At 37.8% G+C, this 24,665-nt stretch overlaps 1 protein-coding gene across 1 annotated transcript in view; it reads right to left on the bottom strand.

Moving 5' to 3' along the window:
* The window catches only part of TYR (tyrosinase), a 42,924-nt gene extending 29,060 nt beyond the window's left edge, over positions 1–13,864 (bottom strand). The window contains exons 1-2 of the mRNA XM_038155416.1: positions 12,894–13,864; positions 3,180–3,396 (exon numbers count right to left, since the gene is read on the bottom strand). Of these exons, the coding sequence (XP_038011344.1) occupies positions 3,180–3,396; positions 12,894–13,736 (1,060 nt within the window). The 5' untranslated portion in view covers positions 13,737–13,864. The remainder of the gene's footprint in view (positions 1–3,179; positions 3,397–12,893) is intronic.
* Between the last annotated feature and the right edge of the window lie 10,801 nt (positions 13,865–24,665).

Genomic DNA, 24,665 nt, shown 5'->3' with positions numbered 1-24,665 from the left:
ATTTCAGGAAAAAAAGGAAAATGTCCTTTTGAAATGAAATTACATTTTGAAATGTTTGATGTTTTATTCCATTATTTCCTGACAAAATAGCAGTAACAATACATAATTGTGACAGACAGTGGAATGCTACGATGTGGTTTGGCTTGATACCATTTGTCATGAGTTAATTCATGAATAATGAGCAATACAGGGTTTCAGAATTTTTAAATGTTCTTCTCTGGCTTTGTGCAAAACTTAGAAGGCCTTGATTTTCATTTGAAGTTGCTGTGAATAAACTAATTTCAACTGTGGAGTCTGGTCATAAAGAAAAAATCTAAATTTTTCAGCCATCTCTTTTTCTTAGGAAGTAGCATTCAAGGTGTCACACTCCAAAACTGAACTGAGCAAAGAAGCCAAATTAATTAATTAGCAGTCAGCTAATCCATTTCTGATCTTTCTGGATGCTTTTAAACTAGGCTGATTTTCTGTTCTCTTGTATCCATGAAGTTTCCAGTGAAGTCAGCAGCGTTGCCCAGTTAGGACCACGAATCAACAAATCCTATTTGAAATAATTGCTTGCAGGGGCAAAGTGTAAGCTGCTCTTAACCTGTTGCTTTTCATTCATAGCAGAATCTGGTCTGTCACAGAGAGGGCAGTTCATAGGCACAGCCTCATGGGAGTGTTTTATTGAACAATATTGACCTTTTCTGTTTATGGACGTTGTGATATAAATTTTTCAGTGACATAAATTCTGTCTCTGTAACAGCACTTTATGTTAGTCAAACAGAAATCTCAGCCTGCCTTATTGTCATCTGCTCATAATGATGCTGATACTTGCCCCTTTAAAAGCTGAAAGATTTAGCCTTTGTTCCAGTGCACTGAAGAATGAAAAAGCATAAAGTTTTGCCCAGAAGGGGATGTTCTTTGCGATCACAAGTATTTTTCATTAGAGAACTGAAACTGAGGTGTAAATCTCACATTGGTGTAAATCAGGAACTGCTCAATTACAGTCATTGGCTTAGTTCTGATCACCTTCCATAATCCTAGAGTAACTCAAATAAGGTCAATGCACTTACTTTGGATTTCCTTGGGGTCTAAAAGGAATTAGAATTTGACCTTAGATGTATTGGCACAAAATTGTGCAAATAAGTAAAGTAGGCTTAAAAATGTTTTACTTCGAAAAAGAACAAAATGTTAGGACCTACAAAGGTCCCAACACGTTTGTAAGAACACAATCAAGAAGAAGTAGGCATGGAGAGTTGCTAATCTAAGCTTGGCATTTTTACACAACAAAAAACTAAGCTAGCCATTTTTAAGAAAGGAGTTAATGCAATAATAAGGGATATTTTCCAATAAAATTTCTTTAAAAACTTTCCCTATTTTTTTTCAATATTAGCCATGAATTCTTGACTTCATATTGCAGTTAAGTATCTTGTTATCTAAATAAGTTGGTTGCAGAAATGTTTGTGGTCCTGTGGTGTAAAGTGGTGTTGAAATAATTCAGGTTAAAAAACAAAATAAAAAAAACTCTCACAGACTGTGCTTTTGCTTTTGTTTGCAATACCATTAGCATGATGGTAGGTCCTCAGTGATTCATTACTTATTTACTTCAATTCCTTTTTCTCTTCTCCTTTGCATCTGTTCACACACTTCATGGGGTAAAATGTAGGCAAACCTCTACTGAGTTATGTCACCTTTTTCTTTCCAATACTTCATGTAGTTTCTGTTTCAGGGACAGAAAGTGCAGTTATGTTTGGAGATGCAGACAATAACTGTCTGGATTGTTTCTAGGCTGCAACGGACAAAGTCTGAATTTCTGATTATTTTTTAAAAAAAGGAAATGGTCCACTTTTCCCAAAAAAGCTTTATGGCATTCCAGACTGCATTAAGACTAAGACAGAACATATCAAAACTTCTGCCATCTTAGAATCACAGAATGGTTAAGGTTGGAAGAGACCTTAAAGATCATCTTGCTCCAAACCCTCTGCCATGGACAGGGATGTCACTCACCAGATCAAGTTGCTCAGGGCCCAAACCAACCTGGCCTTGAGCACTTTAGGGATGGAACAGCTTCTTCAGGTAACATGTGCCAGTGCATTACCATCCTCTGAGTAAAGAATTTCTACCTAATATCTGATCTAAATCTTCACTCTTTCAGTTTAAAACCCTTGTCCCTTGTCCTCTCACCATCTGCCCATATAAAACGTCCCTCTCCCTTCTTTTTCCAGCTCCCTTAATATACTAGGAGACCCCAGTAATTTTCCTCTGTAGCCTTCCCTTCTGCAGCCTGAACCTCAGCTCTCTCAGCCTGTCTTCATAAAAGAGTTGCTTCATCCCTTTTATCATCTTTATGACTCTTTTCTTATCCTTACTCCTTCTCCTATTTTATATTGTTATGCCCTTATGCAGTTCCTTGAAAACCAAAAGCTCTGAGAGATCGAAAGTAGATCACATTTAATTCAGCTAATATATGATATTGTAGAAATATATTTATTGGCAAATGTAAAATGTATTATCCTTGCTTATTCAGAATTTTACAAGATTCAAAAGAGTTTAGTAGATAGGTAATTAAGAATTTCTTTTAGTAAAGAACTTTTGCTTACTAGCCAATTAGAAAAATTCAAAACAGGTTAAATAGCTAAATAACTAACCAGCTAAATTATTTTGGAAATTATACTAAGTGTCAATTTTGAGGGATAACTTAATCCATGCTCCTTAGAGAAAAAGTCTACTGTGGAGTTCACAGTGGAATGATGTAGACATTACAGGCCAGCTGGCAACACCCTCTTTCAGGCTTGTTATCCAGCCTGGTCCCTGGAAGACAGTGAATTCTAGGGCAAACATGCACCCTCCATGATTACAGGGTTACTCATGGCTGTGCAGAAGCAGATTATTGGATGTTCTCATTTTCTGCTGTGCTGTATTTTTTTTTTTTTTTGCAGTGCCTGGTGCTGACTGTAGCAGCAGACAGTATCTCCTAACAGACTTAGGGTCTGATCCATCTAGAGTTTCAAGTTTGTTATCAAATGCCTTTAATGTGGTTCTTTCTGTCTTCTGCTATTCCAGGTGAAAACATAACTTTTTTTTCCCTTTTTTTACAGTTATTCTTCAAAAAATCAATTCAAACTGCCCAGAGTTTGAAGACTCCAGAGAGAATCAATTTACAGGTGGAAATGGTGTTACAGAATAAAGCACGTTACCTTCCAAAGTATTTCGAAAACTGTAATTGGCCATTTTATCCATGGGTCCAGATTCATACTGAGTCAGAGAAAGGCAAAATTCGACTTCAGCTGAGGATGGGAGCCTTGGGGTCCTTGATTTATCATTGTTCCCAGGATTTCTCCTTATAGGCCCCTCGCTTGTGGCACTGCATAAAGCTTGTTGGCTGTTGTACTCTTCAGACCGAGTGCAGATTACCTGTATAAAACACTTTCTATTAGAGGAGTTGCAATTAATAAAAAAAAAAAAAAAGAAAAAAAAAGAAAAAAAAAAGGTACTTGGATAAATTTTTTTTGAAGAACAAAGAAAATGAACAATGCAATAAGTTTGTTTCAAGAATATATATTGCTTTTTATGTTTTATGTGTATGATTTTAATATAAGATGGTTATTTCATAGAAAACAGACCTCTAATACAGTGCACATTTTGATGTAATACACTGATCTGTATCTGAAATTACCCATGTGGACTAAGCCATCAAATCATTCATGCTCTTGCTAGCTCACTCAGGCTAAATTCAGTGTTACCCACCAACGCAGCAGGACACAGAGGTAAATCTGCTGCTGAATTTGCTAAATGGAGGATTTTTGGCTTCAGCAGGCTAGAGAACAAAGCTGAAATCACAGATTTTTTTTTTTACCCAGTACAGTAAGAGTGGGAAATGTTGACTTGAAATATGAAAAAAATAATGTTATGAAAATATCTGTGTGTGCTTTTCAGGGTAAATAGGCACTTACTTTCTCCATGTCTCAATGATGCTACATGTATTAAATAGGAAAATTTGCTGCTGTACTTCCTAGAAATGTTGCAGAGATGAACTTATATCATCAACTGAAATACCATAGTGATGGATATTGAGAAAAGATCTTAAAAAGAGAAATGGATAAAGATGTAAAATACTGCCAGAATCCAGCATCATTTATATAAATTTTCTGGGTTCACAGACAAAGTCCAATTACAATGGCATAAAAAGTCATTATTTGTCAGATGATCTGCAGAAGCTGCCCGTCTAGTCTGAGACTCCTGGAAGATCAAGGTAGTTCAATGGTGGGTCTATGAGAATGAAACAGAATAACAGCATCTCAGAATTCCCAGAAGTTGTTTTGTATATCAGCAGGCAACATTGAGGCACTGAATCAGACTTAACTGTCTATTGTTTTGCTTTCCTTTGGAAAAAAACACAAAAACAAGTAGAACTCCAAACCACCAGAGACCCCTTTAAAACACAGAATTCTGCACTTAGCATGTAATCAATGTGGTTAATGAGAAATTGGGGTAGGAAAAGAATAGATCTCATTAATGAGTGAAACATCATAGGGGAGAAAACACCTAACACTGAAACCTCAACTTCTTTTATCCTGAAGGTATATTTCTATTTCATGGACCAAAACAATGAACAAGAAGTTGAGAGAAAGCAATCATCTCTGCTTTGAATGAGATAGATGGAAGAACATGAAATTCTTTGTTGAAGGAAGTGTGTGGGAGAGTCATTTCACCTATACTAGCCACATAGAAAATGTGAGATTGAAGCAACACTTCAGGATGACCTCTGCAGTCAGAGGAGAGGGAGGCATCTCCTGAGTGTGATAAAGCTCTCCAAACCAGATGTCTGGTAGGTGAGATGTACTTACCTCTAGGGGTGCCTAACTCTCTCCATTGACTAAGTCAATGAAATAAAATGAGTAAAAAAATCAATGCTGAAACTGTCTCTGAACTGCAGTTAGCAAGGGAAGCAAAATTAAGTGTGTTCAACTTAATGCTCTATTTCTGCATTAGGGTGGGATGAATCACACCCTGGAGGCTCAGATGTGCTTCTGAACTAACTAAAGACAGAGCCAAAGGCAAGTTGATGTGCTACTGAACAAACTTTTGAACAAGTGGAAGGAGATCAGATGAATCCTTTTGTAAGTGATTTGATGACAAATTCATAGATAATGTTTGATGAAGCTGGTGATATAACACAGAGTCCTTAAGAACCTGGAGTTCTTAAATGATAAATTTCCTATGAATATGAATATGATGAAAAAAACTATTCTCATCTTTTTTGGGAGCATATAAGAAAGCTTATCAGAGCAATTTATCCTTAGATGCTGCTCTGTTAGCTGCAATCTGTCCATGTCTGTTAAAACTACTGAAGAGCCCTTGCAGGCTGCAGGTAGTTTTCCAGCAGAGAGTTGCACGAGCACATTTTCCCCAGAAGCTCACCAAATGGGTCAGGATTGTACCTCTAAGAGGGACTCGGGTCAGGAGTGTGTCTCTAAAGAGTCTCTTGTAAGAATTTGCACCAAGAAAGGAGAAGTAGTGACAGGGAGAGGCCCACAGTTATAAGCACAAACCATAGTTTATGCTGGTTTTATGATTAGTTTGTGTTACTGAGTGAGTTGATTCCCACTAGCAGGAAAATAAGTGGATGGTTCAGGAGAAGCTCTAGTAATTTGTTTATAAAAATGTACCATTCTGTGTCCCTCGAAGTGCATTAGTGATGAAGGCAAATGTGTCTTGGCTGGTGAAGCTCAACCTGTTTCTCAGTCGTTGCTTGGCTCAGAAGCTTCCTATGTGTGGATTTTGTATCTATCTCTCCTATGGGCTTTATCTAGGTTCATATCTCCTGGGATTTCCATCCTGCCATTTCCTATCTTTCATTGTTTTCTCTCTGCCCTAGGGATATATCCCTATTATGTCTCGAAGAGGAATCACATGCTATGTTCAAGACCCAATTTTTAGATATTCAGGCAGGGAATCTTCAAGCATGAGCTTAAATATACGTCTAAACAAAAACCAAAACAAAACTAAACAAAAATTCCCCTTTTTTCTGTTTATCCATTTCAGTGGAGTTTAATGTAATTATTAATGTCATGAGGCTTATAAATTTTTAGAGTGCTAATGTTTTTTTCCATTTATGTTTTAGTGTAACCCTCATTAACTGTCTAACTAACCAAATTCATCCTAAAGAGAAGCCAGATGCCACAAGGCCTTTGGAAAGTCATGGTCAAGAAATGCCATGACATAAGTCCCAGGAATGAAAACACTTGTCTGCAACCTTTTCCTATTTTTTTTTTTTTTTTGTGAACTAAAAATTAAGGCCCGGTCATAAAATTAACCAGAATGCTTTTCCAGAAATATTTAACTTAGGTGATGTTAATTATGGGTCTATCCTGAAACTATAATTTGCTGTTTTAACAGTCATGGGATGTGTAAGTGATAATAGAACATAGACCAGTCAAATGGGTCTTTCTGGATGTAATCTGCATAAAGCATACAAAAAATGGGTCACACCATTGCTTTATTTTCCTTCAGCAGGAATATTTTCTAGTGTAAACGTGTTGGTTTAAAATATGATATTTTATTCCTGTTTAGAACAGTCCAGAGCAAATTTCTCAGTTCACCCTGGACACATCTTCAAATCCCAGCTGCATCTGCTTGTGTGAATTTGCCAGTTCCAGGGAAATTGTTAGGAAGATACTCTTAGGAAAAGCTTATGTAAGTAGTCAGCCGAGCAAATACCAGTAGATGGCAGTCCAGAATATGCAGCATCGCTTCTGGACCTTGTAGCACCCAGCAAAAAATAACCCTCAGTGCACTGCAGTTGAAATCTTGAACACAGCTCTGTGGAGTGCTTCTTAGAAAACAGGCTGTAGAGGCTACTGTCTCACACCTTTGGCAAAGGGGAAAGCCTTTTGTCTTTCAGTTTGCAACTGCTTGCACAGACCAGCCCCTGTGCCAAAATAAAGGGAACTGCATTACAGAAGATTTCAGTGATGTTCAGTCTTTTGCCTGCTGTCTTTAAATTTAAAGCTTTGGGGAATTTTGTGACAGCTTTCTTGGGGTTACTTTTGCTTATTAGATCTGTGCTCACAAAGGCATTCAACACTAGTAATACATACCTAAACACTTGGGAAAAGAGAATTCTCTATGGTATCAAAATAGGTGCTCACTCACAAAGTGATCTGAAGTTCTTCAGTTCATTGGGGGGCACTCAAAGGGCTAATCCACACCTCTGTGTCCTTTAGAACTGTTTCTTGCACTGCTTCTCCTCTGAGGCCACTGAGCCCCCCTCCAGAAGCTGTAGCAGCACATTTTCATAGTTGCAGATTAGATAGCCTAAAGAAACCCCTTCAGACTACAGTCAGAGCAACCACTTGACTTGCTGATGTGTGTCAGCCACAGAGATATGATGCAGGCACTTCCCTGCCTTCCCTCACACCTCCCCTCACCTGTTTGTCCTATGTGAAGTCTGGACTCCTGAGTTGGAGTCCAGAATGGAGAGCTGTTATGGAACCAAAAGATATTTTGTACTGATTTGTTGTCTTTCTCCGTCTTTCTCCACTTACTCTCACAACCTTGCTTGGGAATCTCATTAAAGCACAGCTCTCACACTGGATTTAAAACATTTGGCAGCTATAATAGGTTTAATTTTTTCTCTTTTTTTGGCTGCACTTTTTGGCATAATTTAATCCTAATTAAGTGGCATCCAGAAGCCATTTACTCACCAAACTGGGGAAATGCAGGGAAATCCCCAGATACAAGCTGTACCTTGGGACCTTGTTTTTAGAGGTGGAACTTTGAAAGGTGCTGTACCTGTAGCAGACCAAAAGGGTTTTAAGAGATTGTGTATATTTTTATCTGGTTCTTCATATACTGCTGAATATTGGCAAGAATGGAAAAGTTAAACATGCAGAGAGTTTAAATAAAAGGAAAAAATAAACAAAGCCTTGAAGAAATTCTAACATCTAAAAGGGTGAGATCCTTGATTGTCTTTCTTCCCCTTATGGCTCATACATAAACTGGCAGAGCTGCGAAACTCAAAATAAAAGGAGATAAGACAAACATGAACATACAGCATTAAAACAAACCTGGGGTGTTCAAGGTCTTTTCTCAGCCTTTGCTAAAAGCTGGCTGAGTTTCACCTTTTTGCATGAAGGCAGCTCAGAACTGAAGGGCAACCTAATCCTGATTAAACACCTCAAAATGGTGCTGGGCTGGAGTAGGAAAGTCTGTTACCAATTACTGATGAAGTATTCACTATCACCTCCTGGTCTGACAGCTCTGCAGCTGTCTCCAAGCTGTACTGTCACTGCTGCTGTCTCCATGTCTACCGTGAAATCACCCAGACACATCTCTCTGGAGAGAGATGGTAGGCTTCTTCTGCTGGTGAATTATTAACAAACCCCAGTTTTCATGAAATTAACCCAGCTATTGATTTATACACCTCTAAAGGTGTATATTCTTTATCTTTTGCCTTACATGACTCCTGAGCAAGCATGGCTATACACTAGTGGACAGCCAAGCATCCAGGGGCCCAGCTCTGCTGCCACCCACGCATAATCCCATGGACAGCCAACCACAGGGACACAGAGGCTGAGGATGCCCAAGTGGCTGCTTCTGCTGTGCACAGATCATGACACCCTCCTGCTGCAGTCCTGAGGTGGCATGTGAAGAAGAACCTCTTCCTAACAGGAAATGTTTCAAATTTATAATCCATGTAAGCGTATTGTTAGAGAACACGCTTCATAAATTCTTTCTTTATAGTTGCTCCATTTGGGCTCTTGCTTTTTAATGTACCAGCCTGTAGCTGGCACCACAATCTATTAAGTTGCAATAAAAAATAAAGTCTTTTAATGCCTTGGGTGTCCAGAAGCAGATGGATGTAAGACTTTTACTGATCTAAGAATCAAGAAGTGCCGGTTTCTGGTGTTTGTATTTCTGAAAATTTCCTGCAGTTTTTAAAGGTAGATGTAAAATAATCTTTCAAATAATGCTGTCAGACAATTCAGCTAGCAATACAGCTCCCTGATAAAATGTACTTAGAATTAAATAACTGTGTCTTAGTAGCTGAATTCATATTTCTTATGAAGTCATGTTTTCAGGTAATGGATCTAAAGTACTGTCATTATTAGTTCAGAAGCATTTTATCAATTTTATATTTGTGTAACTTATTTCTCTTTTGTAGTAGCTTTGCTTTTGTGTAAGTGGTTCTTCAGGGTGATATAGAATGAAGCGCTAAGGGAAATTTTCCATGCTTGCAACAAAGAATTGGCAGCAGGCTTACCCCAGCACATCTGAGACCAGCCAGCTCTCCATGTTATGCAATTGCTTCTCTCAAGTCTTAGGAGAGACAGAATAGAGGGAGCCGAAGTTGGTGGTGTATCCTGCTTACCACAACAGCAAACTGAAATAGCACTTAGATTCTCCAACTTTATTTTCTTCATCTTGCGTCTGGCACACTGTGGGGATTCCCAGACTCTAACTGCCAGAAGAAAGATTTTGCCTTTAATTTGCAGTAGGTTTTTTATGCATCTGCAAATCTATTGACTTCAGTTGTTTTTCAAAATTATTTCTAGTGCAGAAGAGAGAAAAATTTAACCTGCTACTATTCAGAATCACAGAACAGTTATGGTTGGAAGAGACCTTTAAAAGTCAGCTAGTCCAAATGCCGTGCCATGGACAAGGACATTTCCAACTAGATTTTTTTTTTTTTTTTTTTTTTTTGCAAATCCATTATTTTGAATAATTGTAGAAAAGAGCACTAAAACAACAATAACCAAAAAAAAACCACCTCTCAAAATGTCATGGACTATCTCCAATTCCCATATATTTTTTCTGATAAGTTGACATGGAATTGCAAAAATTGCTAAAGCATTAGTATGTGTCATGCTGTCCTAATGCTGAGTGTAACACTTGAATCATCACAAACAAGTAACTGAAAACATGAGAAAACCCTTCCCACCCACCCTAAAACATGAGTTAAGCAAACAAACAAAACCAGTAAAGATTCCTGATAGTCTTGCTGGTAAAAAAGAGGCAGGAATCAGAAGTGTCACTTAGATGAAAAATATGAGAAAAATGTGGATGGGTAATTCACTCAGCCAAGTGGTAACAGCAGCATGTTGAAGAAAAAGTAAGGTGAAAGCAAGAATTTCAGCATGTATCCATGGGTATCCACGTTGCTATGACAACCCTTCAATGGAATAAAATATTTTCTCCTTTCTTTGGGATTAAAAAAAAAGAAAGAGGGAAGCTTTTCTGCAAATAGGCACTTTACCTTTTTTAAAATAAATCTAAACCATTTCCTAACATAGCAGACATTGTAAAGACACTTAAAATTCTAAAAAGCACACCATATTATTGATGTGCTATTCAAGGCTACTCTTGCCCCCTTTTTATTTTGAATGCTTGCTAAAGGCATTCTTGTTAAATTCCTTCAAATTCCTTCACATTTCTGTATCCTCCTTTTTTTTTTCTTTTTTTTCCCCTCATGCTGTTTAGCTACAGAGCTTAGATAATCAAACCATTCTGCAGCAGATCTGTGGCTGTTTTTGGGTTCAAGCTAAGGCTATTTTTGTTCCCTTTTGATTTTCTGGAGTGATTTTTTGATCTCTTACTTTGTGCTACTTGAAGTTACTGTATTGACTGTTATTCCCTATTTAGCGATTGTTTAAATTTGGATTCAATGCTTATAAAGAAATATCTTTACTCCAAACTCACGACTGAAAATGCAGATCTGTTCAAACTCTTTCATTCTTTCTCAGGATAAGATGGGAGAGATATAAATAGATGGAAGATACTAGAGGAAAATGTTAGTATTTGAAGGTAAAGTTATCACATATTTTGGAAATCTTGTAAAAACTGTAACATATCCAGAAGTTGCTGAAAAATATAAGTAATAAGCATTTCCAGAAAATAGCTGGAAAATGTCAGCAAAGAACTTAGGTGCTCTTGCTTATATACACTGGCACTGAATGTGTTTTAAACATAACATACCTTTTATTCCTGGACCTCTTAAAGTTATACAAAAGTATCTCTTTGAACAACTTGTTCCATAAAAAAAAAAAATCTTTATTTTAAGACTCTATTAGTGGGAACTAACTTTAAATGAGAAATTATGAACCTGACTGTTTCTTAAATGCATCAATTGTTCCTAATAAATGTTCTGGGTATTTATTGCCAAGATAAAAATATCTTAAGCATCTGGACACAATAAAGCCTTTGAAAAAAACCAAAAAAAACCTAAACACAACTACCTGACAACCACATATATTTTAGAAAATCCTGCTAGTAAATTGCTGATTCCTGTGTATTACCTGTCTCTTCCTACCCTTGTTATCTCATCCAATATACTGTATTGATAGCTCCACTTGACACACGTAACCAGTGCAATTCTGGTTTTATTTTATCCACTTCCCCACATGCACATTTTTCGCATAACCATTTATTCAGCTCAGTGCAGAACAGCATAAAATCCACTTCTTTCCGAAAATACAATCTAATTAAGCTAGTAGAGTTGATCCAGATTCAAGATGTTAGAAATAAGAAGAATTTTAGAAAATAGGATGAAAATGCATATTTGTATCCGTATCTATTTTATGGCTATGTCTACACTATGTTAAATGTGTTCAGGAAATTTCTTAGGCACTGAGGCCAAGTGACATCTAATAATCCATGTCTATGTCAATAAAATAATTTTAGTCTCATAAACAGGCTGTCTCTACTCAAACATTCTCCTGGGAATGGTCCCTGAAATGATTCCTGTCTGAGGGAGAAAAAGATATGCCGCAGAATAGCCTAAATAGTTCTGTTACTCTATCTCCAAGTGCTTGAATTTAGAGGTCTACATGCCCTCTATTATTCAGAGGGCACATATCAAGACTAAATACAGCACAACCAGCCCAGTAAGCCCAGTTGGGTGCTGATTTGTAATATGCCAGAATTTCCCAGATCTGCTTGAATTTCTCTCTCTGTTAAATCACTAAAACTGCCCAACCTTCATTTGGGCTGCTGCTACAGAAATAAATGGAAGATAGATTTAGATGAACATAATCATAGACTTCAACACCAGAAGCAACTATTGCTGTTGTCATGATGGAGTGTGTCTATTGAAGCTGATAGACCTTTGTTATTGTATTTTAGGCAATGTGGCAACGATGAGAAAGAGAAAAAAAAGCTCTCAGCATTAGAGCAGGACAGTATAGTTCAGCTATATGAGACCTTATCACTCACGTATACACGTAATGTCACCATGTTTTATGGCCTCATTTGAAGTGCTTTTAATTGCCAGGAATTACTATTGCATTTGCCTTTCAGTTCCTTTGAGCAACATATATTATTTCTTCTCTATTTATTTGAACTACTGATGTGAATTACACAGCTGATTCTTCTCTGCTCTAAAGGTTTGCTTTACTTATTTGTCTGTTTGTTTAACATTGAAAGCAGGTTAGTTAAATTTGATAGTTTTTAACTCATGGATGAGAGGAATACAGTGGGAGAGGAGTAGAGTGCCTGAAAAGCCTCTGCTTCTATTTCCATCATTCAGTCACCCACTGTTTTGCAATGGTGCTAGAAATTTATGTGCATAAATCCTGCTTCTCTGACCAAACTGGCACACCAGAGTCAAGCATGTTTAACCTGATAAAAGCCATGTTTAGACACAAAGGCATAACTTTCCCCCTTCTACTTTAATTTTATGTCCTTAATTAAACAACTTAAATCCTACAGTCAGAAAGAAATGAGAAAAGTTACAAATGAACAGTTCTAAATGAAAATTAGGTCCACATAAAAACTGGTTTACTTTCTGCTATCGCTTCCTTTCTCTCCAGGAGTATCAAAGGAAGGCAGTATGGCTAAGCCCCCATCTTCTGCACCTCACCTACGTGCTTAAAATCAGACAGGGTCATCCCCTTTCCTTGGCTGGTTCTTACCTGCCATGAAGAGAAAATTGATGCTGGGCTGAGTAAGTTAGGGTTGGTGGGATGTCTGCCACCCATGTACTCATCATTGCACACCTCACAGTCCTCTGCATCTCGCCAGTCCCAGTAGGGGATGGTGAAGTTCTCATCACCCGTTATCCTCTGGATCTGACGTTCCCACATCAGCAGAAAGACCCGATGCCAAGGCAGGAAACCGGGGGCTTCGTGGGCAAAATCAATGTCCCGCCACACATTGGACCCACCTAAGAGTGTGTCTCGAGAGGCATAATAATGCATCCACACAAAGAGATCGTACACATTGATGTCTCTGAACATGGGATTGGAGCCATTGTTCATCTGAGTATACGTGCCTGTAGCAATAACGTAGTCCTGGCTAGGGATGTTCTTTGCCAAGTTAAGATAGGCAAGAAACTTGTTCTTCTCACTGGCGGTGAGCTGGAAGATGTTTCTTCTTGTTTTCACTTGTCTTTCAGTGCAGTTGAGCCCGGAGAAGCCAAATTTGCACTCCCCACAGTTGAATCCCATGAAGTTGCCTTCACATCTACATGTCCTGTTGTAAAATACAGAGGGCCAGTCCTCCCTGTCATCCACTCCTGAAAAAGGGAACTGTGGTCCCAGTGGAGCCTGGGAGAGAAGGATGTTCTGGCAGGACCCTCTGCTGGAAAGCTCCCCACAAGGGGACCCATCTCCATCCCAGGGGGGACAGCACTCCTTGCTCAGCAAACTCTGCACGTTCGCACAGACTCTGGGGAACTGCCCAGTGGATGGCTGAAGGATGACGAGCAGAAAAGCCAGGGCAAATAGCAGCATACTGACAGAGCAGCAGGAGAGCATTAACGTTATGCTTCAGTGCATGGAGTGTTCTTTCTGACCCCTCCAAAGGCCTGTGTGTGAAAGGAATTCCTCCCCTCCACCAGGAATATTTCACTGCTGACTTCTGCTACAGCGCACCCTTCAATGTCCTTCCCCATTCCGACACACAATGCATTTACACACAAAATACACTTCAGGGTTAATCTCATTATCACATGTTTTAAGTGAAAGCCAAGTGACTTTCCCCCCACTCCCTACAAGTTTCAAAATACAGGCATTTATTATAAACTTTCATCTTCTGCCTAGCACATGATTGCTCTCTCCTGGCAATTGGAGAGGAAGTAAAATTAAAGTTTGGACACTGAATCAATTGTAAGTTCTTAGAATTCCTAGTTTGATTATATGCTTTAGAGTAAACGGTTGGTTAAATAAAGACATGGCAGAATCTGGTCAGTTAAACAGAAGAACAGTGAATGTAAAAATGAAAAAATAAAGAATTTGTGAGCAAACTTTTTTAACAAAAAGCAAAAATAAAATGTGGTCAGATTAAGTACATAGAACATAGGGCAGTCCCAGAACAAATTATTTGACTTAGCATTTTTACATTTCAGTGTAAACTGCCTTTCTCAGATTAGCGTATGGCAAAGGGAGGTGAGGGAAGTAATATATTTTAAATAAGAAAATAATTTTTGTTCTTCTAGAATTGATAACGTTTTCACAGTTGATGACACATAGAAGTCTGCATGACAGCCTTCTCCACAGTTTTGTGGGAAACACAGACAATCTGCCAATAGATTTTCAGAAAGCACTTTGAGCATCTGTCTCTGGATCAAGAAAAAAACCATTGACTCCTGTTTTTCTCCCATCAAGCAGTTTGCAAACACCATATCTGTGTTCCTTAGCCAATATGTTACTGGGCAGCCTCCAGCCCACCCACCTCTTTCTTCTTGTACATTAGCCTGAGGAGAGCTGACAGAGTTGCATGAGCAGATTTAAAAGTTAGACATTCTTTGAAGCTGCCCCTTGCAAGAGGATGACTGCTGGGCAAAGCGCACATGAGTTATCCATTATTTTCTTCATCTTCTATTGCTGTTAATAAGAGTGGTTTTCTTGGGTTTGTTTTTTAGTAAAAGCTTTGTGAATTATTTCCTTGTGTTTAGAGGGGGGCAGGAATAACATATAGGCAAATGAAGTGAGAACTTTGCTGGGAAATGAGGCCTTTGCTGGGATCAGGAGGTCATCACATGACCATGCTGAGGAGCACGAGGTGCTTTAATCCTGTTGGCTTCTACGCCTCAGGTATTCCAGGGGATTATCCCTGAGTCCACTTCAAGGGAGCCTGTGATGGGGGAGCCTGGAGCAAAAAGGACAAAGTATTTGATTTTTCAAAAAGTATTTCTAGTCATAGTCTGATGTTTACTATTTTTTAGTTGATTCCCCTGGTTTCCATGTTAGCCTTGTAAAATATATTCAATCATAGAAAGGCTACTTGGTTGATTTATTTTATTTTGCTTGTACCTTGCTGATTAGGAAACCTTGCCATTTCATTTACTGTTCTTCCCATGGACACTACCACAAAAATACTATACAGGAGGAGCAACCCATCTCTGAGGATAGCAATATGTATTTTTTAATTTCCACTGAAAAGCCACAGGCATTGGGAGAAACTTGAGGTAGAACCTCAGAGGGAACCAGAAAACCCCTCAGGTATATATTTATGTAGACAATGATACAAACAAATATGTTCAATATCCTGTTTTAATATTCAAATGCAATTTTATGTTCAGTGTTACAAAAGAAGGATCTGAGCCTTGAGAGTTGTCATATGATGAGTTTCTGAAGCAGCTGGTTAACCACGGAATTCCCTGTGCAATGGTACAAATGAGAAGCCTTGAATCAGGAATGTGACTCAGGAGCGGCACACACACCTCTTGCTTTATAGAGATGTCAATAGTTACTAGATGGAAAACTCCCAGAGAAGTGAGAAATCTTCCTGAAGCTCACCTGCTGGCATGCTTCCAGTGTTAGGATCAGATTTTCAACACTGTGCTGCAATGCTAAACCAAGCTTCACAGAGAGATGGCCTATGGATTTCTGATGTGGTTGTGGACAAAGACAAGGAACATTCAAAGTAAAAAACAACGGCATTGAATGGGGGTTCACATTACCTCATAAAATTAATTCCTTGTTTCCTCGTAGCTGAGTGGGCTGATCTTCAAAATATCATTTCTTCCTTTCGTAAAATGCCACTGAAGTTTCCATTCTGGGTTGATAATACTGAAGCAATCAAGGAATATAAGTGGATTATTAAAAATTCTGATAGCTGGATGGCACCATGAAGGAAGTATGCCCCAGTGTTGCTTGTTAATTACTTGTTAAGAATTCATGGGGATTTTAAGTCTAGTTGGCTACGTTGAGTGGGGGAAAAAGAAGCTTGGGACGGGAAAATGGAGAATAATTTTAATTATGGTTACTTTCAAAGTCAAGCATAAAACTGTGGAGAAACAAGGGCTGGATAAAAAAAGTTGATGCATCTCAATAATTAGTGGAGATACGAATTGTCTAGGGAAAAAGTAAAAAAAAAAATATTATTTGAGATTGATAAGCACAAGGACCACTTGTCAATTAGAGAACAACTGGAAAGACAGGTAGTCTATAAACCAGCCAAGAAATTCAGTTTGATAAACCAGTAGACTCAGATTGTGTGAACCAGTAAATGTTACCAATTCAATGCTTTTATTATGTGGCCTTGTTATTTTTGATCTGATACTGGGATACCTAGATATAGGCTTAATGCATCAGAAAACAGACAGGCTGGTATGAAAACACAGGCCAAATATTAGAAGCAACTTCTAGGAGCAAGAAAAATGTCATTGATCTGTAGTCTAAAGCAAGGGAGAAGAGGTGCTGATGCAATCAGAGCAATGAAAGTATAGAAACATTAGCAAAAGACAAAAGGCAGTCTCTTTCTGTTATAGACTGCAGATAGCACGTAGCAGAAAAGTGGATCCCAATCTATCAGTCTACAGTCTGCACAAAACTTGCCTTATACCTGTCAGTCATGATGAGAAGACAGCATCTAAGGGGGATGCTAAAGCAATGTTTCCTACAGTTGTGTTGCACTCCTCTTACACTTCATCTCTGCTTTCAGATCTTTGCTGAAAGGCAGCCTGACTTCTGGCTTTTGGAAGCATGCTGGGCAAAGTGGAAATTTTGGTATGTGGCTCTGAATGCTTTCCTATCAGCTTTCAGAAGAAAAGCGTGAAACAATTTTTGAGTACTATGTGGCTCAGACCTGTGGCTCTGATAGCAGGCCAGGGCCCAGATTTAATTAGGTGGATAATATTGTGCTGTTTCAGGAAATTCCTATCTCCTCTAAGAGCTCGCTGAGTTTGAAAGCACAGAAAGTTTTTTGGCAACCTACAGGGAAATTATTCATGTTTTTTCTTGTTTAATGTTCTGCTAATTTTCCAAGGGAAACTGGCCTGCTGAGGGGTCAGACAAGCAATCCACCCTGTGCAAATCTAGTGGTGGAAACAACTAAGGGAGAGGCAAGACCGGCCTTTGCTCTGTTGGAGCTCTCCTGGACTGAGTATCTCATCTTGCAAAGCTACATCCTCTGCCATCATGACAGGTCCCCCACAGTTGTGTCTCAACCAGCTGAGACACAGTTAAAGGCCTATGCTCTTCCTCCACCTTTCCAGTGTCCTCTGATTCCAGTCACTCCTCTGCCAGTTGACCAGAGGAAGCTTCCTCCTGGGATGCCCATGGTGCTGAGCTTGTCTTCAGAACCAGCTGTATCTAACAAATGACTCAGGGTGCTTCTCACAGACTTGCTCCATTTATCCAGCTCTGCAGAGAAACAGAAAAAGAATAAAAACTACTAGTAGCTGTGTGTTGGTTTTCTCTCTGTGCACGCTTTGGAAAACAGGTAATCAAACAGTGTATTAAGAACCATGAGAGTGACATTTAGCACAGAGCAGGTCACAGCAGCTCCTGGTGGTAAGGCAGACATAGCCGTGCAGTGTCAAAAAGCTAAATTTGGAAAAGGAATGAGAGAATCAGTTGGGACAGGTAGAGGTTTTTAAGTCAGCTGGGACCCTTGGAGGCTGAGGTCACCTCATATAACCTCTTCTGGACCCAGAGTAGCTAGGCTTCCATTAAACCTAGCTTTTGCTTATAAGTAGAAGTACATCAAATAAGCAGTTCAAATGCATATTTTTCTCTGAAATTCAACCATACATTATTTTATTCTTAAATTGAGGCTTTAAATACTCAAAAGTGGTGAGGAGAATACTATAGTTTTTCTAAAGTGTATCTGAGGGATTTGCTGAGGTAAATAAAAACTTTGTGGATGGAAAAAGAGCCTGAATTTTACACACCAACAGAATATCTTTTTAAATGAAAAAAAATCACAAAAAATGTAATTAAATGTGGCCAGTTCTAGTGGAAAGAAAATATGTGCAGAAGAAATTAATATCATATGGTGCTTTCAGATTTTCCTTTGAGTATTACCCTTACCTGCAGTAAGCTTTACCTCATTTCTTTTTGAAAAGAGGTTTAGCTGACTAGACTTACAGAAACCTCACAAAACCTGTGAAACTTTGTGATTGTTATTGCTAGTGGGTTCTTAAAATCTGCAGTTTTTTTCTTCCCTTGAAACCCCCTTATCTTTGTAACTCTGGTAGAAGGAGCAATCAGATAAAACTATGCTGACAGACTACAAAATAAAGCATGCAGACATCTTCCATGAGATACAATGAGAGAAGGAGAGCTGTGGGAAACAAATGTTCCCTAAATCCCAGATTGCTACCTGGGTGTCGGAATCCAGAACATTCCTCTGGCTGCCCTGGATGGCTCGACACCCTGGCAGAGGACTCAGAGACCTCGGCACAGAGTCAGACACCTGTGCCTTGGATTTTAACCCCTGGAAAAAACTACCAGCTTTGTGTGAGGATTTACAAGCCACAAGAGTTTGAGTAGATTGATAATTAATTTCTCACAAGGTGAAAAACTAGAATTTTGGGGTTTTTAGAATGGGGGTTCAAGAGGCAAGATGGAGCAATCTGGGCATGTCCTGTCTTTTTCCTTCTTCTTTATTGTCCTCCATCTTCTGCTGTGATAGTGACACTTTTGGATTGGTTTAGAGTAGAGACAGACTGTCTAACATAGGTGACAGGTATTGGAAAATTATTGTAAATAAAGTACACGTAGTTCTTAGTATAAAAAACTAACACTGCCCCAAGGGCAGGCAGAGTGCCATGAACCAACCTGCCAGACAGACTTCAGAAGGTCAGAAAAAAAATGTTATAGATAAGGAAAAATAAACAACCTTGAAAAGCGGAACCAATGCATCTCAGCTTCTTCTGCTGCGGGGCTGGGAAAAAAGAGACTTTCTAACACCTTGGGTTCATCTCGACCCCAGAGACCTTATCACCTGCATACCTGTTGTAAGATTTTCAAACACAGAAATGTGCTGGGATGGGCAAGAAGGAGATGACCTGCAAGCCCAATGGATCCACAGGAGAATGGTGTGTGTCCTCCTTCTGCTTCTCCCACTCTACAGCGGGAGATGACATAGTCCTTCACACCCAGATCAGTGCAGGGAGAAAATGCAGACAACAAAGAAGACAACTATAATAGCTTCAGTCACATTTCTATTAATTTAAACCTCTCTACAGCATATGAAAGATAAGGGGAAAAGACATACATTGTTTAGAATTCAAAAAGTCTTATTAACCTTCCATAACTGTCTGATAGTACTCAAAGACCCAGCTGAATGAAAGACTCTGTATGTGGTCTCTAATTTCACCCCCCTTGCCTGCCAAACAATGACTGTAATGAAGAATAAAATCATACAGAATTTTTCATTCTCTGTAGAACTTCACTAATTATTCCATAGCTAAATAAATATATAAATAAGACCTTGACATTCAATTTCACTTCAATGCAAACAGTGGATAGGAAACTATTACTCAGACTGCAAACTCTCTGAATAAAGGACAAAATGTCTTGGTAAGACATTAGGCATCTGAGAAAATGGAAACGTCCTTCCAGTGTAAAATTATTCTGATAATAGCTGACAGTTTTGAGCAACAAAGAGAAGGGGAATTACGAGACGTTTTTCTTATTGTCCTCCTTAATTTTTTGCCATTATGATGCAGTGTGTTTGAAACAAACAAAAGGAGATTTCCTTCCTACAAGTCATAGTTAAGCTGCTATGCTCATTGGAGCTGAAAGTTTTGATGAGTTCAGAAACTAACCAGACAAATTCAGGAAAGAATAAGCCACAGAATCATAGAACATCAATGCACCATCTCTGGCTCCTGAAGTCTCAGAATCCTAAATTCCATGAGGAAGGGAGATCACTCCAGGGAAGTGACTGTACAGGCTTGTTCTGTTCCCAGATCCACAGTGCATCTGCCTAGGGCCATTGGAGGAGCAGGATAATGGACAACAAGGTCCTTTATTTTGATCTTTCCTATGACAAAAGTGAATTAAATATTGCCCAATTGCAGTGGTATCTTCAGCACAAATGTCACCAGGCATCTGGTCTATATTGCACAACAGTGCATATAATACAATATATACCTCCTTGATATTTGACAGCAAGACCTTTAAAGTAGCTAGAAAGCAAAAGATACAAAGATTTGGAGTTTGTTTTATAAATTTAAAAAAGTAAGCCTGCTTTCATCTTTTCAGAAGAAAAAGCAAAGATCTGGAACAAAAAAAAAAGCCTAACAATTTTGTGGGTAACAAAGCAGATATTGTGGAGGTTATTCATGTGAATACTGTAAACATTATTTGTGCACCAGTTATACATTCTGGGAGGCTTAATGTACCTAGAAAAACATTTGAAAGCAATGGGTGGCCAGGTGTGTTCCTGGAATTCCTTTCTTCTCCCCAGGCCAGAGAACAAAGATGTAGAATATACCAGAAAAAAGTAGTTTAGAAAGCAAGTGATGCATCAGTTGTGCAGGTACTAAGGTATTAAATAAGAGAAATAAATAATTTTAAGAAGCAATATGTTTAATACTTCTGGCATAAGTGTAAGAGATTCTTGTGACTTAAATGGCTAAATTAATCTTAAATTGTCCTTGGTCATCTGACATGGCCTTGGCCTAAGCAATTTTACAATTCCAGTCTTTTTGTTGGAGTATGGTTTCGACAAAAAAAGAAAAAACTCAAATCACATAAAAATTTTGAAAGCCTTGAGTAGTAAGGTTAATTTCAGAAACTGTAAAGGACTGATTGAGTTCTGATCACTGTGATTCAGCAATGATTATATAAAAATACTAAAAGCCCTCACGCTTATGCCAGGATCTTTTGTCACCCATTTGCTCATCTTTAGATACAATTGACATAACATGCTTCTCTCCCTACAAGGAATATTTAGCTACATTGTAAATTAAAGGATTCTATTTTTTGTGTGCATGCTCACTTGCACTGATGCAAAGTTGGGCTTTTGCACACCACAGACATGGCCTGACACACCAACAATAAATTGCTACACTTCTCAAAATAAATTCATTGTCAGGCACAGAAAAGGTTTTGCTGGAAGCTTTGTGTACATTGGTATATTTTGGTGTGATCTTGCATTAAATACTGCTAAATTTATTTTGAACTTGGTCTTCCACTTACAAATAACTAAGCCACGTTTAATCTTATGTTAGGTAAAATTCATTTAAGCACATGGAAGCTGCAGGGCAATATTACGCATCCTGATAGCACATGCCTGGCCAAAGCATGACCAAAGATCTCTTCACCACTAAGGAGTGAAAAATACAGATTGAAAGAAGGACTGAAAGTGAGTCAGAGTGTGAAAATTACTGCCAACATACATATGGTTACTCTTAATTGCCTCTTACACCAAAAATAAGGAGATAGAAGTGAAGAGAATGGACATCAACCCCTTCTGTATGAATGCTTTCTTGAGGAGTCTGGGATTTTTTCAGTATTTCATTAGTATTTTGCAAGTGATTATTAAAAGCAAACACTGGCACAAATGCCACATCAGATTCCACCATGGAAAGATGCAAAGCTCAGAAATTCCTAAAAATGTTTGCCTGTAGCTTTTCTATATGAAGTGATCTCTCAAGTTTTGTAGGTCTGATATTTTGGGATCTCCCAGAACTGGAAGTGTCAGTTCTGCTCTACTTTTGGGACTGTCTTCATTTTATGATGGCAAATCTCCTCTTTTATATTTCAGTGCCTGAAAAATGCTGGACTTCTTACTATTTGGTGGGCCTTACAGTTCGGGTGACAGGTGTTTTTTACGACAGTTACTTTCATGGGTGATTTTGCAATTGTTTATGTTTTTTAAACTGTCCATGCATGCATTTGATTTCAGTGAGATCAGTATGTTTCTATGTGTCTTGGACTTTGAATAATTTATGTCATCTAGAGAACTGCAAGTGCTTAATGTATTGGCATGATATATAAATATGTGTTTTGCCTTAATTCTCAGATAAAGAAAATGAAGATGAAGTGGAGAGAAAAAAAGCAGCCCTGTGCTGCTACACAAAATCTCTTTTTAATGTGTTTGAGAAATGTATCAAAACTTAAAATAATTTAAAAAAATAATTTTCATGAACATAATGCAGAAGAGAGCTGATTGCAGTACCCTTCCACTTATGTCCTATGTGTCCAGTCATTTCATCCTGAAATAGATGACCGTGATAATTCAGTTTAATCCCTTTCAGAAGAGGACAGTTTCTCTTCATCACTGGAAAGACAAGACAAGATAAGCAGCCCAGATGCAGACTTCTGAAGCCGGCTGAGACATGAGAAAGGTGATTTTTTATGTTTAACCATGTTTAACCTTATGTTTAAACTTATGTTGAACCATGCTTGGCCTCCCCAGGGCAAACCAGAGCAGTCCTTGAGCCCAGCAGAGGTGTAATGTGCTGCCCTCCAATATGGCACTGGCTTGACTTCGTCTTCACTGAAACATTTTCCTACATCTTGAAAGCAATGGAAATAAAAACATCCCTGAGTGAGCTGCTGATAGAGTTACCAAAGGCGTCTATCAGAAAAATGAACTTGCCTATCCATTTTTGAGCTGTACTGATAAGTTTACAGTAATTCTACAACACCATCCTTACAAAGAAATAGGCTGGATAAATGCTCTAATTTTTAAATGAGAACTATGTCACCTATACACTTCAAAATACAGGTAAATCAAAGAAGAGAAATTCCTGCAATATCAGTTGTTTTGTAACTTTTATTATACTTCTATACAACCTTCTGAAATAGAAATAACATTAGGAGATAAGTAGCTTTTCTAACAGTGAACAGTATATTTCCCAAAAAAAAAAAAAAAAAAGGAAAGTTCACCATTACTAGATATATGAGCAAATACATGACATGGAGTATTTCTTCCTTTCTAGAAAAATAGTATTGAAGATGTAAAACAGAACTATTTAAAGGAGTCTGTACATATGTTGACTTTGAAATGCAATTTCTATGGAAACAACAAACAAAGAGAATATCACAGAGAGTGCCAAGCTCATATTCATGCCTGGACTGATTTCAATTTTTTCCTTGCTGAGAATTAAAGCTGAAGGTTTTCATGCTGAATTCTATTATAAAAGTCTTCCAGCATGTTATTTTCATTCCTTGACTTCTCTCCGCTCCTTTTTGATAACAAGGCATGAATAACACTTTTTTTTTTTTTCTTTAAAGGCTAATAATTTTGAATGCCCCGAATTTTGGGGTATCTACTTGTTAAACATTTTTCACTTTCAAATATTACCATGTAAAAATAACACTGCAAAACTATGCACCTGAGTATGTCAGTCCAGGTTTTTATCATCAAAGTGAAGAAATGGATGATCTTTAGCTGCAATCAGTATGGCCTTTTCAGATATCTACATTACAAGGATCACATATACAAAATAATCTGTGTTTACCAGATGATTTTCCTAGGGACAAACTAATCTTGAAAGAGTCTTGAAATATGAAGGAAAAAAATCCTTGGAGACTTGGAAATTAATTTGTATTTTGATAAACTGTGAAAATCTAACAGTTCAGAGGGTTTGTTTTATTACTAATCAATTCCTTTTGTTTCTTGAGCTCTTTATTAACAAAAGGTGTTTTCAACAGAATTTAAAAAATATGACAGAAATTTCAAATTTTAATACAATAGAAATACTTGTGAAAGACAGTATTGGGAGAAAATATTAAAGCTTGCAAGATATAGAATTCTGCTTGTCATTAAAAATAATAAATGAAAAAAAAAATTGTTTAACAGTGTGTGAGAAAAGGTGCCTAGTTAAATTTAATTTTTTTTTTTTCTTTTGCAAATAATCCAAAGAATGATCAGGACTTTTAAGGAAGATTTTACATCTGCTACATACTTCTTTGGAATGAAGGAGATAAAATAAGAGCTGTATTGCCAGTTTTTTAAACTTTAAACCCACCACATTTTCGGAGTTTCCTTAATATTGCAGCACATATTTTATGAGCGTACAGAACAATTAAAATGTGGGAAGCAGAAAGACTCTCATCTGAAAATATAGCAATATAGAGAACATTGAGGATCCTCATTCCTGATCTTACTTAAATAGGTGCTACATTTTGAGTTTGAGTTTGAGTTGAATAATAGTAATTATAACTTTCTTCAGTTTAGTTTTCTTCTTCCACTTTTCCTAAAAAAACCCAAACCACTGTACATCAAGAGAAAAAGGAACAGAGAATCAGTTTCTCACAAAAAAAAAAAAAAATTGAACCATTATATTTTGGGTTTATAAATGATTTGTTTAAAGGTTTTAATAATTTTGCTTTCTTTTTGTTTATTGAAAGATAGCTTGAAGTTCCATTTTTAAATGAAAAGTTAGAGTATTTTATTAAAATTTCTCGAACTAAACCATTATTTGTCCTAATTTCTTCTTATGCATTTAGCCAGTTTCAAGCTCAATTTGCTTTTGTTTTAGAGTGATCAAACCTATA

This window comes from Motacilla alba, chromosome 1 (assembly GCF_015832195.1).
Source record: "Motacilla alba alba isolate MOTALB_02 chromosome 1, Motacilla_alba_V1.0_pri, whole genome shotgun sequence".
Taxonomy (NCBI): Eukaryota; Metazoa; Chordata; class Aves; order Passeriformes; family Motacillidae; genus Motacilla; species Motacilla alba.
The sequence above is the reverse complement of the archived record's forward strand: the minus strand, read 5'-3'. Positions and strand labels throughout refer to the sequence as shown.